The sequence below is a fragment of the Leptomonas pyrrhocoris genome (assembly GCF_001293395.1).
Source record: "Leptomonas pyrrhocoris isolate H10 chromosome Unknown, whole genome shotgun sequence".
Classification (NCBI taxonomy): domain Eukaryota; phylum Euglenozoa; class Kinetoplastea; order Trypanosomatida; family Trypanosomatidae; genus Leptomonas; species Leptomonas pyrrhocoris.
The window spans coordinates 764371-778576 of NW_015438365.1; the positions used below are offsets into that span (position 1 = coordinate 764371).

At 59.3% G+C, this 14206-nt stretch overlaps 3 protein-coding genes across 3 annotated transcripts; all 3 read left to right on the forward strand.

Annotated features, from left to right (window-relative positions):
- Positions 1-227: 227 nt before the first annotated feature.
- ABB37_05164 (vacuolar protein sorting-associated protein 45- like protein) lies at positions 228-2327 on the forward strand (the record flags this gene model as incomplete). Its single annotated transcript, XM_015803106.1, has 1 exon — positions 228-2327. Exon 1 carries the CDS (start codon positions 510-512, stop codon positions 2325-2327), a length of 1818 nt encoding a protein of 605 aa, XP_015658622.1. The 5' UTR covers positions 228-509.
- A 741-nt stretch (positions 2328-3068) lies between these two features.
- Positions 3069-12095, forward strand: ABB37_05165 (hypothetical protein; the record flags this gene model as incomplete). Its single annotated transcript, XM_015803107.1, has 1 exon — positions 3069-12095. Exon 1 carries the CDS (start codon positions 3372-3374, stop codon positions 12093-12095), a length of 8724 nt encoding a protein of 2907 aa, XP_015658623.1. The 5' UTR covers positions 3069-3371.
- Positions 12096-12462: 367 nt separating this feature from the next.
- Positions 12463-13915, forward strand: ABB37_05166 (putative developmentally regulated GTP-binding protein 1; the record flags this gene model as incomplete). Its single annotated transcript, XM_015803108.1, has 1 exon — positions 12463-13915. The coding sequence occupies exon 1, from the start codon at positions 12809-12811 to the stop codon at positions 13913-13915; it is 1107 nt and encodes a 368-aa protein (XP_015658624.1). The 5' UTR covers positions 12463-12808.
- Positions 13916-14206: the final 291 nt, after the last annotated feature.

A 14206-nucleotide genomic window follows, 5' to 3' on the forward strand; every position in this document is an offset into this window, starting at 1 on the left:
GTTCATTGGCACCACGAAACCGCACTTGGGCAAATGCGATGCCACGTGAAACTGCATGTGTGGGATCTCTGTCACATCACCTGAAGCAGACCAGCTCTCTTATTATTATTATTATTATTATTATTATTATTATTAGTGATTTCATGCTGCGCCACTGCGCTTCGTTACGTGCTCCATCTCTCTCTCTCTCGTTGTCTCGTTGTCTTCTCTACCGTTACCTTCTGCTCAGAGTTCTTTTTGTTTTTTTAAAATTGCGGTGATCGACTGCTGGTGCTGCCAGAGTTATCGGTGGTGGTGTTCTACAGCCTTCTCTTTTTTTCCTTCCCTGGCGTATTACACGTTTCCCTGTTGTGCGTGCATCCTTCCTCCTTTGCTTAGCAACATTTGATTACTGCTCAGTGCCTTTATTATTTATTACTCTTATTAGAGAACGTTTTTCTGTCTCTCTATTTTCTTTTTTCCCGGTCACTACTACACATACAAACCTCGACGTCCAACGCTCTACCACAATGAGTACGCAGGCAACCTTGCAGAGCTTCTCCAACACGTTGCGGGGGACAACCGGTGGGGCCACCTCCAACGCCTCTTCCTCCGCTGCCACCGCCTCTTCCACGCACAACTTCTTCGATATCATTGACGGCTATTTAAATCGCATGCTGCCACGCGACAAGACCATGAAAGTGCTGCTCGTGGACGACAACGTGCTGCCGATGATCGCCAGTGCCTTCTCGCAGACCGAGCTGCTGACGCACGGGGTGTACCTCGTGGAGTCGCTGAACAGCGCAGCGCGTCAGCGCAACTTGATGAAGATGCTGCGGTGCTACATTCTGCTGCGGCCGACACTCGCCAGTGTCGAGGCGGCGGGCGCGGAGCTGCGCATGGCGAAGTACCGCAACTATCACGTTCTCTTCTGCGGGGCTGCATCGGCCGAGATGCTGGATCGGCTGGCGCAGGCGGACAACGACTCGTTGGTCGAGCAGGTGCAGGAGATCTTCTGCGACTTCAACGCCGTGAACAAGGATGCGTTTGTGCTGGAGATGCCGTCACCGCAGTCGCTCGTGTCGTCTGCGGTGCCCGCCATGCAGGTGCGACGCCTGGCGGAGGGACTCGCCTCGTTGATGGTGGCGCAGCGTCGCCGTCCGTACATTCGCTATCAGCGCAGCAGCCCCTTTGTGCAGCGCGTCGCGGCGGAGTTGGTGAGTATTCTGAAGAGTGACCCCGCCCTCTACGATTACCCTGCTCGGGACTCCGTGTTGCTGCTGCTGGATCGAAGCGATGACCCCCTCACACCGTTGTTAACTCCATGGACCTACCAGGCGATGCTCCACGAGCACGTTGGACTGCGCTCCAACACGCTGAAGCTGCCGCCCGACGTACAAGGGGCGGAGGAGGAGGGCTACGTGTTCTCCGAGCGGGACGACGCCTTCTTTGAGCACAACATGTTCAGCAACTGGGGTGACCTGTGCAACAACGTGAAGAAGTACGTGGACCAGTGCAAGGCGGCGCTCAACCTAGACCGCTCCACCGCCACGCTGGAGGAGCTGAAGTCGTTCATGCAGAACATCCCGCAAACGAAGAGCCTCACAGGTGCCGTGACAAAGCACACCACCGTCACGACGTACCTGTCGAGCGAAATCAAGCGGCGCAACCTGCTAGAGATGTCCCTGCTGGAGCAGGACATGATTGCTTCCTCCAGCCAGAGCGATCACTGGTCGCGGTTACAGGCCTTTGCGTCACGCCCGAGCACCGCGCAGGAGGACCTCACGCGGCTCTGCCTCATTTACCACCTCCGCTACGAGCAGCCAGGTGGGGCGTCGCAGGTGACGCAATACCTGGACCGCGTCGAGGCCAACTACGCCCTCGTGCTGCGGAAGCTGCGTCAGTACTACGGCGTGAACCGGCCTACCGATCGACTCTTCGCCGCGACGGGGGTCATGGCGACCATCATGAAGACGCTGGTCGATGTGGGGAACATTTACACCCAGCACGAGCCGGTGCTGAAGCGCACGCTGCTGCAGCTCTACAGTGGACAGCTGGAGTCCGCCGCTTACCCGTACCTGTCGCAGCCCACCTCGTCGTCGGGCGGCGGTGGCGGCATGACAAGTGTGGAGTACAAGCCGAAGGAGGTGATGGTATACATGTGTGGCGGCTACACCTTCGAGGAGGCGGCGCTCATCCACGCCGTGAACACGCAGACGGCGTTTAAGCCGAATGACGTGTCCAACTTTGCGACCGGCGGCCTTGGCGTGAGGGCGTCGATTGGTGGCGAGGCCACGCTGAACTCCAAGAGCTTTATTTCGCTGCTAAACCAGGTAGCACCGTCGTAAGGGGGAGGAGGACGCGGATTTCGTTCTCGGTGTCGGAGTCTTTTTTTTTCCTTTTCTCCTCTCTATTTGCGCAGCCTTTGCTGTTTTTTTTTTCGACCCTTCATAGTTTTTAGTGCTGGCGTCCCTGGGCTGAGATGCAATCTGGTAAACACGTCTTGTACTTTCAACGCCTTTCCACTCTCCATAAGCAGCAAAAGGAAAAACAAGCAAACGGTGTGCGCTTTTTTGGGTGTTGGCGGACTGCACGAGCTCTGACCTCTTCAAATTGTTATCCTTGCTGTTGCGCTTGCCGCTTCTTCTGCTCTTTGTAGGTGTGTTGTGGTTGTTGTTGTTTCTGTATCAGCGATGTGTTGTGTGTGTATGTGTGTGTGCGTCTGTGGGTGCGTGTAGATGGCTCACAATTCAGCTGCTTTTCAACAACTGTTTTTGCTTCTTGGCTTCTCGACGTCGTGCGTTCGCATAAATATATTGCAGTGTTCCTTCAACCTTTACGGGAGGAAATCAGAAAACGCGCTTTCTCGCCGTTCATCGATGAACTCCGCCGGTAAAGTGGCGAAGCTGCGATTGAAACGAGGAATGAAAGGGAAAACCTTTTTGCAGCGGTAATACGTGTGTCCTCTCTCGCGTTTCACGGTTTCGCATTGGGTAGTGCGATCAAGCTGCCTTCTGACGTTTTCCCATGAGCCGATCCTTCCACCGTGCCACCCTGTCCTTTCTTTCTATTCGACCATATTCTTTTCCAGTAGTAATGACAACAATTTGGCTGTCTGACTGCTTTAAGCGTACCGAAGCGCTCAGAAACAGGAGCAGTCGTTGCTTGTTACTGCTTTCATCTATCGTAGCAGAGCGGAGCATATGCCTTTGACGCCATCAACTACTTGAAGTCAGGTTCGACTGCCATCATATCAAGCGTACGACACGGATCACAAAGTGTTGTTGTTGTTGTTGTTTTGCCATAGAAAGCTTGTTTTTACACGGGACTACTCCGTCGTCGTCTTCTCTCTCTTTTTTTTTCTCTGGTCTGCACCCATACATCATTTCAGCATGGACAACGTATTTGCCTCTCCGCCACCAGGTCTGGCAACCGGAGAACCGCCGCTGCGGTCAGCGACCACCGTAAGCATCCAGCGGCGGCTCCCCCACGTGACGGTCGGCGCAGCACCACCGCTGTTACAGCAGCCGAGTGTTTTAAATTTGCTGACTGCCTTGCCGCTGCTTCTCTCCCTCGATCACAGCGACTACACACGCGCACTCAACAATATGCAGGAGCGTTGGACCTTGACGGAGGTGGCGCCTCCAGTTAGGCAAGGAAAGGGTACAACCGCAGTATTTGGTACGCGCGGTGATGCCGCTCCGCACGACACGCACGGCGACGCCGCCACAACAGCGGTGCGGGCAGTCCTGTGCACTAGCGGGGGCAGCCTCTCCTGGCAAGCGCAGCGACGTCGGATGCGTCGAGTTGCCCTCGACGCCTTCTTTCGCGCGAGTCTCCCGGCGCAGATTTCCGCCCGTGTCGGTGGGTCCGCTGACGCCGCCGCGACATCCGGCACGTCCGACGGCGTCCACCGCGCCACGATGCGGCTGTTGGCCCACACGCGAGCGGTCATGGAAGACGTGTCGCCCACCCAGGCTCAGCTTGTGGATCTCTTCGCCGGACGGATTCTACGTCGCACGCAGGACGAGCAGGAAACTGACGCCGCTGCTGCTGCTGCTGCTGGTTCTGGCAACTCATCTCTGCATCGACAAGTGGGAACAGGAGACGAGGGTCGAGAAGGCGTGCGGATACACGGACCGACGTGGGACGGGTCGTCATTGCAGGTCTCCCCTCGCGGCATAATGAAAACGTCGCCGTTACCAGCAACAGGAGCAGCAACGAGGCCGTTCGTCAACTCCGCCGGTGAGTCTGCTCGCTCGTCGTCGTCCTTTTCCTCTCCCTCCTCCATTGCAGAGCAGCTGCTCTACGTCATCTTGCGCACCAGCATCGTGGCGAACATGCCGCTGCGAAGTGATGAGGATAACGCCAGCCGCGATGTCAGTCGCGACGGATTCCAGGTCGACGGAAGTCGGTCAAAAGGCAGCTATCCATTTACACCACCGTCTCAGGCGGCGGGGATCTCCCCTACTCTTCTCACCTTCTCACCGACCAACACGCCTTCGAGCACGGGGAGCTTAATACGGGAAAAACCACGCGTGGATGTCTTCGGAAGTCTTGATAGGGATGAAGAGGAAGTACGTGAAGTAGCAGGGGCAACGGCGACTCCTGCTGCGCTGTTCCGGAGCAGCGAGGCACAGTCCATCCGGCATCACCCAGCAGGGGTGACGAGGGGACAAGATACTGCAGCCATAGGAGCTGTGTTGCCCTACGAGCCGCAGTGCTGGTTGGGTCCTTCGACGGTTGCGCTGGTGGAGCGCTCGACCACGCTACGGCGACAGCAACGATGGACGTGCGATCGTGACCCGGTGATCGAGGCTACGGTTGCCGGCGAAGGAGCGGAACTATTCCACCACGCCTACGCTCGGACAAAGGAGGGCATGCCTTTGTACGGTCGGCACGGCCACTGGGCACCTTTTGTGGGAGCTGCGTGGTCCAGCGAAGACGCAGACGCGCTGGACTCCTTTGTGCGCGACAGCGGACTGCCTTTTCCGTCCTCCACGACTTCCTCGGTTCGAACGGCGCGCGGGACACGTCCGGCTGGGCCTACCGTTGCCGCCGCCGCTGCTGCTGCTCCCTTCAGCTTTTCTCCCCTGGCTGCGGTTGGTGCTCGCGAGCTGAGAGGTGCGTCAGTGAGACCGCTGTATGCTACCAGTGCACACGAGGCACAACATTGGGGGCAGCCACGTGCCGGTGTCCTGCACTGGACACTGGAGGGAGAGGACGAGGACGCAGAGGGAAGCGAGGCAGACCCGTCGGTGCGGTCTCTCTTCGAAGACAAGTCAGGCAGCACCGAAGCGCTGGCAGACTTGCAAGGAGGCTTAGCTGCTGCTGCGGAGATGAACAGTGAGGGGAAGAAACGGCATCCAAAAAGTGAACCTTCCACGATGCCGCTGACCCTGCCGGCGTGCCGCACACCTTTCGTCGCGTGCAACGCGTTGTACGACCCGGCCGTCTACGCACGCGTCTACGTGGCGCTGCACCGCTGCACGGCTGGTCTGGTGGACCCGTACGAGCTGACGTACTGCGACGTGCACAGCGGACCGAACCTTGTGGAGATTCGTGTGCGCGCTGAGTTGTATGCGCCGTCGCCGGCGTGTACGCGATCGATCGTGGCGCACAGCGGACTCACCTCCATGCTAGAGTGGGGGTGCCGGTGCGGGACGTTACTGCTGCGACTGCGCCGCCTCTGCGCCGTCGCGGACGACGCTACAATGCGCGCCAGTCTCGGCAGCTACGGCCGCAGTGCGATGGACACGCTGCGGATTTACCTCTGCTTTCTCCAGCGACAAGTGTGGGAGTTGGGGGACCGTGTTGGCGGGGCACATCGGTTGAGCTTCACCGAGCTGCTCACGGCGCAGCAGCGTTTGCAGAAGGCGATGGAGCAGGTGGAGGTCCTCGCAGCGTTCTTTGAGGTCCCCTCCTCTTCTGCTGCCGCTGCTACGGCAGTGACGTCGACGGTGAACGTGGTCACAGGCGACTCTGCTCGTGCGAAGGCGAAAGCGAAGTCTCCCGTCGCGTGGGACCCCGTTGACGTCTTGCAGCAGAGCTGCTGCTCCGCCCTTTTGATGTCGCGGTTGCATGAACTCTTCACGACGCGTCACGCCAACGCACTCGGCCAGCACAGCAACGTGATCACCTCCTACAGCGAGTTGCAGCAAGAGAACTTGGAGGAGTGGATGAACTCCCTCCGCGATGGTGATACGAGTGGCGGTACGTCGAATTCGGTACCAAATGAAAAGGCTGCGTCGTTGGTCGACTTCACAGCTGATCGGCAGCGTCAGCGGAAAGACTTGCTGAGTTACCCCATCGACGCCATTGGTCTTCTCCTGCGGGCCACGCTGCGGCCCTTTCACGCGATGCTGCATCGCTGGCTCACGGCAGGCGAACTCGCGGACCCCTACGACGAGTTCTTCGTCGTGCCCTCGCATGGCCAGACACACAGCGGGTTCACGCTGGACCTCGCACCGCAACGGTTGCCCGTCTTCGTTTCCGCCGCGGCCGCAAACGACCTCCTCCACGCAGGAGTGAGCCTGCGGGTGCTGCGCGCCGCCGCCACGCACGTCGTGCTCAGTGCCCAGAAGGATGCGCGTCGCCTGCAGGGCTTGGCAGAGGCCACGGAGGCGGCGGCGGAGGACTACGCGGAGGAGCTGCTGGACACGCAGACGCTGCAGGGCGCGATACAGAAGTTCGTGGAGCGGCTGGTGCGTGGTGCGCCGACGGAGAAGGGCGTCAACGCGATGGGGCGATTTAGCCGTGGCGCAGCGGCGAGCGCAGACGACCACAACGGCGGTGCGTTGGAGCAGGCCCTCCCTCTACCGCCCCGGGTGGACGTGCTGTCGGCATACGGTGCGATTAACTGGTGGCGGCAGCATTACCAGGCCTGCACGCAGGTGCTGCTGGAGGCGGTGGAGGACGCAGCGGGGGCGGAGACACCTCCGGCTGACAACATAGAAGCAAAGACGAAAGAAGAGGCGGCGGAAGGAACGGCTAACGCGGACACCGATGCAAGCTCGGCCTCTCGTGTAGACAGTCGCAGTGAAGGCCAGCCACCATCGCCGCGACGCGAGGATGCCGCAGCTCTCTCCGCAGCCCCATCGCCATCATCTGATCCATCACATGCAAATAAGGCAACTCTAAACGAGTCGTTGCACAACGAAGAAGGTCCAGGAAACCGCATCGTTCCGCCTGTGCTGGCACCCGCCGGCGAGGGAGAAGATCAGTCCTACATCACTGTGTTCATGAACTCTGACAACGACGAGGACGACAACAGCAAAAGCGGCGAGGATGTAGGAACGAGGCAACAAGCAGCGGGGCAGAGAGGTGCCCCTGCGAAGGCATCGCCTTCTCGTTCCCTTTCCTCTGCGTCCTCGTCTGCTGCCTCGACGAGTGTGCTTGGGCTGCGGCACATCGCGGGGTCGAGACTCTCCATCGGTACCGCCATCTCCTCCACGGCCTCGTCGCGGGGCACCATCGCCCTCTATGGCGCTATCACCGAGGAGCTGCGGCAGGTGTCGCTGCTGGAGCAGCAAACGGAAGCGCGAGTCGGTCAGTCCCGCCACGCCCTCCGTGCGGAATTTGCTGCGCAGATGTGGCGGCGCAAGCGGGAGATGCGGCTGAGTGACTGGAAGGCGCAGCGACTGTCCCTGCGACTGCGTCGTGTGCGTGCCATGGATAGCCTTGTCGAAGAGCTGCGAGAGGTCTACGGCATTCGAGGGGCAGGGTTTGCCGACGAAGCACCGGTCAGTGTCTCGCAACACCACGACAACGACGAAGAAGAGCAACGACCGCACTCACCGCCTGATGCAGCCCTTTCGTCACCACCGCCCCCTCCTCGCGTTGTGGTGCCGCTGAGACGTGTGCCGCCGTCCTCCGCGCCCCCGCCCGTTCTCCTCTATGCGGAGAATGGGTTGGACGAAGGGGAACGAGACGGACGCAGTCGCCGTCCTTCACAAGGGCAGGGACTGGAGCGGCAGCGGCGGACCAGCTTCGCGGCGACTACCACCGTCATTCCGCCGCTGAGCGAAGCTGTGTCGCGGCCGATTCCGTCGCACCCCCGCCGGCGATCTTCTTCGTACGCCGCGGCATCCCCTCACCCGCCCCGGGGCATTTTGCTGCCGCCTCGGCCGGCCCGCACGCGCTCCGCCAGCGGCCCTGTGTTTGTGATGGCGACGCTGCCGCCTCCGTCGTCTTCCTCGCCCGCACAAGAGGCGCCGAATCCAGCCGAGAGCGAAGAAGCAGAAGCGCAAAATCAGCTGCCCATTGACGTTTGTGCGCCGCCGCCACGTGAGCGATGGAGGGGCCAGCAGCGCAGTCTCTCAACCCCCGTAGCAAAGACGCGCTCGTTTGTGGACCGACTGCCTTCAAACGCAGCCCGGCGACGCAGCGCAGAGGAGGTGGAGGGGGCAGCTGCGACGCTCGCCTCTCATCCTGTGTCCCTCGGTGACCCAACGGTAGTGCATCAACTACGCGATGTGGACTCAAATGGGTCCAAAACAGTCGACCCTCACAAGGAGCAGGAAGTGCGCAGTGGCAGCAGCGACGGCTCGCACGCGCGTGCGTTGCGGCTTACCGTGGACGTGCTTTCACTCTACCGAAACGAGGAGTCCATGGGCAAGGAGACACTGCAGGAGCAGTGGCACCGCACCGCGACGCTGTCATCCTTGGCCGCCGTAGCAGGTGATGAGCAGCAGCAGCAGCGGATGCGCACGGACATGCGGGTGCGTCGCGACGAGCTCGGCTACGCCCACCCCGACGCGAACTACGTGGTGGCCGACATCAACGATGACGAGTTTTTTGGCTTGCGCACCGGCCCCAAAAGCGGCGCCAAGTGGGAGGCGGAGAGTGCCGCGTTGGCGCGCTTGGCTGCTGGGCGGGCCGCGCTCGACCGCTGCACCGTTGATGAGCCGCACTTCCTGCGACAACTTCAGCGTGCCGCGCACGCGGATGTGGATTTGGAAGAGGATGCGATACCTAGAAGTGAGACAGTCGTCGGAGAGGACGCCTTTCATGGGAAACAGAGCTCACGCACCTCAATGGCAGCATACCTCAAGAAAGACGAAAGCTCAGCAACACATTCTCATGTTCGCGACGAGCATTACGCAGAGGAGGACGTCAAGGCCGCACAAAACTCTGTAGGACCTTTGCAAACGAACATGCTACCCTCTGAACTTTCGGAGTTGTGGCGCGACGATGACCCGCTTGAACGCCTACGGCAACGAGTGGCGGGTGATAATGGCGACGACGAAGGCGATTACACCGATCGCCTCTGGTCGTGGACACCGGCGGAGGCACATCGCTGGTACCTCGATCACCGGGTGTCTCTCCTTCACGTCTTGACCGGCAGCGGAGTCGATCGCGCTCTTCTCGTGGATCTGCCACTGCTCTCCGACGAGGCGGAGGCGCTGCAGTGCTGCGGTGGTTACTACCGCGCACTCGGTCAGTATACCGCGAGCTTCCTCACCCACAAGGCGCTGCAGCTGACGCTTCTCCCCCCTTACGGCTCCCTCTATCGACTCACCACCCAATTCCTCGATGTCTGCCTGATGCAACAGTCAGCCGTCGCGGTGCGCATTGTGGACGTGTGGAGCGCCGCCGTCGACGCGGCGCTTGAGATGATGGCGGAGGGAGAAGAGGCCGCCATGGTGCAGGCGGTGATCGCCGGGGCCACCACCACGCCTGCCCCGCTGGCGAACCTGACCGACCAGCAGCAAGGTTTAAATCTGAAGGGTGCGCTGGCCTCGCTGAACGACGTTTTTCAGCAGGAGTGGGCCGCCTGCGTACCATACGGGGAGTCGACGGTGCGGTTGGAATGGAAATTGTCGAGGGAGACGGAGGAGACGGGTCGCGGGGGGAAAAGGAATAGGAGCGCGCCGGCCTCGCAACGTCTGGGGTCGACCCAGCGCTACGTAGGGGAAGAAGAAGAAGGGGCGACGGAGGAGGCGGCAAACGCCGATCTCGTCTCTAGTGACGTCGACAACGACGATGTCCTGGACGGAGCCGCCCCGTCGCGTGGGTGGCACCACCGGGATGATTACGTGGACTCAGCACAGGAAGGAGATGCAGAGGAAGATGTCACCCACCAGCAGTCAAGAAGAGCAGCGAACACCGCAACGCAGGTTGCCGCATATCGTACCGATGGTGGCAGCGGCAGACGCTCCTCTCAGAGATCGCGTGCCTCTCCAATTCAGTCCTTTCTGGCCGCGCTGCGGCTCACCGCCGTGTCACCGTGGTGCAGCGGGGCGTGGTTGCTGCCCGAGCGCACGACGCCCTGCCTCGGTGGCATCTGCCGCACGCTTCTCTTCTGGAAGAGTGTGGAGCGGGTGGTGCTGCATACCTGGCGGGCAGGCGTGAACAGCGGGCTGTCTTCGGTTTTCTTCTTCTGCACCACGGTGCGGCAGGTGCTTCTGTCTACCCTGCAGGAGTCCCTGTGGGGTCAGCTGACGGAACGCACGGCGACGTATCGGGAAAGCCTGCGGTTTGAGGCAGGCGTTCTGTACACCTACCGTGCCTTGGAGAACTTCACCGCTGACCACGAAATGTTTTTGCAGGACTGCGAGTTTTACACGCTCTGCGGCCCACCCTTTCAATCCCGCGTGCAACCGCTGTTGCGTGCGATGATGCACGAGGTCGAACTGGCGGAGCGGTCCCTGCGCTTCGCTAATGTGTCTATTCGCGTAGCGCGGCGGCAGTACATGGCGACCTTCCACTCCATGGTTAGTAGCAGCAGCAACAGCAGCGACGACGAAGATGGCAACGGCAGCGCTGATGCGTCGTCGTCCGCCTCGAAGGGGCAGCGGCAATCCGCGGCGGAAAAAGGAGACGCAAGACTTCACCCACACCACCACGTCTTCGCTCTGACGCGTTGGTGCCGCCGAGGTAGGGCCTCTGCACCAGGGCAAGAAATGGCAGCATCCTCGCAGAAGACCTCGTTGCACCTGCGGCAAATTCAAGATGCTGTGGCGCACCACCAGCAGCAAGAAGAGAGCGTTGGCGAGGTGCAGAGAGCGCCGCACCTTGAAGAAGACAAAAAAGGCAGCGGCAACACTCAGAGTAAAAGTGCAAAAGACGCGGCAAGAGACACCTCCATCACACACACGCGTGAGACGAAGCGGAGGATCAATAAACCTTCCAACGCGTCCACCACAACGACGTCCACCGACAGAGGTGGTAAGGTGGCGCGCGTCACACCGCTGGATGAGCGCTCCGACTCTGCGTTCAGCAGCACTACCACCACAAACACAAACACAGCGTTCTCTGCGACAGCGCCACGCACCCTTGATGAGGGAAACGGCAACGTGGACGATGCCGATGACAAGCAGCACTGTGAAAGCAGCAGAGAAGACGAGGAGGAGGAAGCAGGAGAGCCGAATGCGAGTGAGGGCGGATCGTCCATGCAAACCACGACAACGGTGAACACGACGGGTGAAAAGAAGCGCAGACGTCGTCCCGCGCAGGCGGCTGCGAAAACGGCCCCTCGCCGCAGCATCATCGAGTCGGCCACCATGAACACAACGCCGATCTACGCTGCCGTCCTCGCCGCTCAACCGCAACGGCATGCGCAAGGAACTGCACCCGTCACGGGTTCTCAGAAACGCAGTCGAAGTGCAGGTACGAGTCTTCGTCAAGCACCCTCCGTCACAGCAGCAGTCTCGCCAAGCAAAAAACGTCACCGAGAACAGCAGCAACAAGGTCAAGGCCACGGTCGTCGCCGCGGTAAACGTCCATCAAAGCCACGGCTGACGCCTGCGGAACGCCAGGAGCGACGCGACAAGCTGCGCGTGATCGCAGAGCGTAAAATCAAAGAAGAAACCGAACACCAACGACGACGCATGCGGGATGTCGTCGCACGCCGTCTCCGTCGTTTTGCGTCGCTCACAATGTCGTTGCGCGATGCCCTGAGTGACATCATCGCCGAGGAAGATTTGGCTGCGCAGGAGATGTTGACGACAACAGACAGCAACAATAATAGCGCAACCACGGTAGCCGCAGAGTCGGCAGCGGCGGCGAAGGAGCTGCAAAGCGCGCAACGTCAGCGCATGAGCCGTTTTACCTATCTGTCCGCCATGGTTCGTCGGCTTGACTCTTTGGGTGAGGTAATGGCGAGTCAGACGTGATTAATCGTGATGAGGCGATTGCCAGGTGCAACGAGAGAAATCAGCGTGGAGGATGAAGTGTGTAGGTGTGTGTGCCGATAGGGCAGACGTGAGAGCATGCGCAATTTTTGTTGTTAGGCGAAGGGTGAGAGTTTTTTTCCCCCATGCTCGTTCAAGACAGAAACAGAAACAAAGAACTCAAACCGGTAACACACAGCGGTCTAACCTTCTGATTTAAGTGAATGGCAGGAAAATGTTTCAAACGTTGTGTTTACTCCGTAACGGCCGCTTTAGGGGTACTCCCTCATTCGCGCATCCACCATCGCGCTCTCTCTACTACATTTTCCTGCTCCTTTGAAACTCTTATGTATATATGTTTGCTCCGCTCAGAGATCAAGTAAACAAGGAGCAGCTCCTTTTTATCAAAACGTCTGTGTGTGTGTGTGTGTAAACTTCCTCTCAGCGTCCGACTCCGCACGGAAGACAGCAAAGGCACGCTGGTTTACTTTCCCTTGAGCCACTTCACGCTACCGTTTCTGCGCGCCTATATACACCCAAAAAGAGCAACGTTCCTTCCCGGTTCTACCGTGTAGATCCTGCAGTCGTGTTTTGAAGAAGAAGGAAAAGAAAAGGCCGATAAGGCATTCTGCTGCGTCTTAACTAATTAGCCGGTACGCGCGTTTTTGTTCATTTTTTCTTTTCTCTTAAGCCCTCACTTTTGGAATTTCTCAGCAATGTCGTCTTTGCAGAAGATCAACGACATCGAGGCGGAGCTCGCACGCACGCAGAAGAACAAGGCCACCATGGCGCATATCTGCGCTCTGAAGGCGCGCCTTGCTCAGCTGAAGCGCGAGTTGATTGCCTCGGATTCGAAGAAGGGCGGCGGTAAGGGTGAGGGCTTCGATGTCCAGAAGACCGGCGACGCCCGCATCGGTTTCATCGGCTTCCCGTCTGTCGGCAAGTCCACCCTTCTGTCCAAGATGACGTCGACGTACTCGGAGGTGGCGGCGTACGAGTTCACGACTCTGACCTGCGTGCCGGGTGTGGTTAACTACCGTGGTGCGAAGCTGCAGATGCTGGACCTGCCCGGTATTATCGAAGGTGCGAAGGATGGTAAAGGTCGCGGTCGCCAGGTTATTGCGGTGGCGCGGACGTGCTCGCTAATCCTCATCGTGCTGGACGTGGCGAAGCCACTGCAGCACAAGCTTATCATCGAGCGGGAGCTGGATGGCTTCGGCATTCGGCTGAACCAGTCGCCGCCGGATATTGTGATTCGCAAGAAGGACCGCGGCGGCATCAGCATCTCCTCCACCTGCCCCCTAACGCAGCTGGATAACGAGACGATCAAGACGATTTTAGGAGAGTACCGCATGTCCAACGCAGACGTCACCTTCCGCGGCGATTATTCGGCGGATGAATTCATCGACGCAATTGAGGGCAACCGCGCGTACATTCCGGCCATCTATGTGCTGAACAAGATCGATCAGATTTCCATCGAGGAGCTCGACATCATCGCGCGCATCCCGCACAACTGCCCCATCTCGGCGCACCACGAGTGGAACCTGGACGGCTTGCTCGAGTGTATCTGGGACCACCTGAACTTCATTCGCGTGTACACGAAGCCGAAGGGTCAGGTGCCGGACTACGACGAGCCGGTGATTCTGAAGCGGGTGCCACAGCCGTCGGTGGAGAAGTTCTGCAATCGCCTTCACCGCCAGCTGATGCTAAGCTACAAGTACGCGTGGGTGTGGGGCTCGTCGGTGAAGCACCAGCCGCAGCGTGTTGGCAAGGACCATCTGTTGGATGACGAGGACGTCGTGCAGGTCGTGAAGAAGGTGTAAACAGGGAAAAGCGGAGAATGCCGATGGAGGAGGTGCATGTTTTCCTTTTGTAGTTGAAGGCGATTGAGTCCACATTTCGTTTTTCTTCTGCTTTCGCGAACGGAAGCGTAATACGCAATTTCGAATAAGCGGCTCTTCGCGATCTGTAGCGCGTTTCGCAGGCATGTATGTGTGTAGGCGTGCGTGTGAAAGTGAGGCAGGATGGGCATTCGCGTTCTCTCTCTCTCCTAGGGATGCATTTCTTCTCGTTTCTTTGTCGCTATGTAATGGGAAACTGTCGGTTTTGTTTCC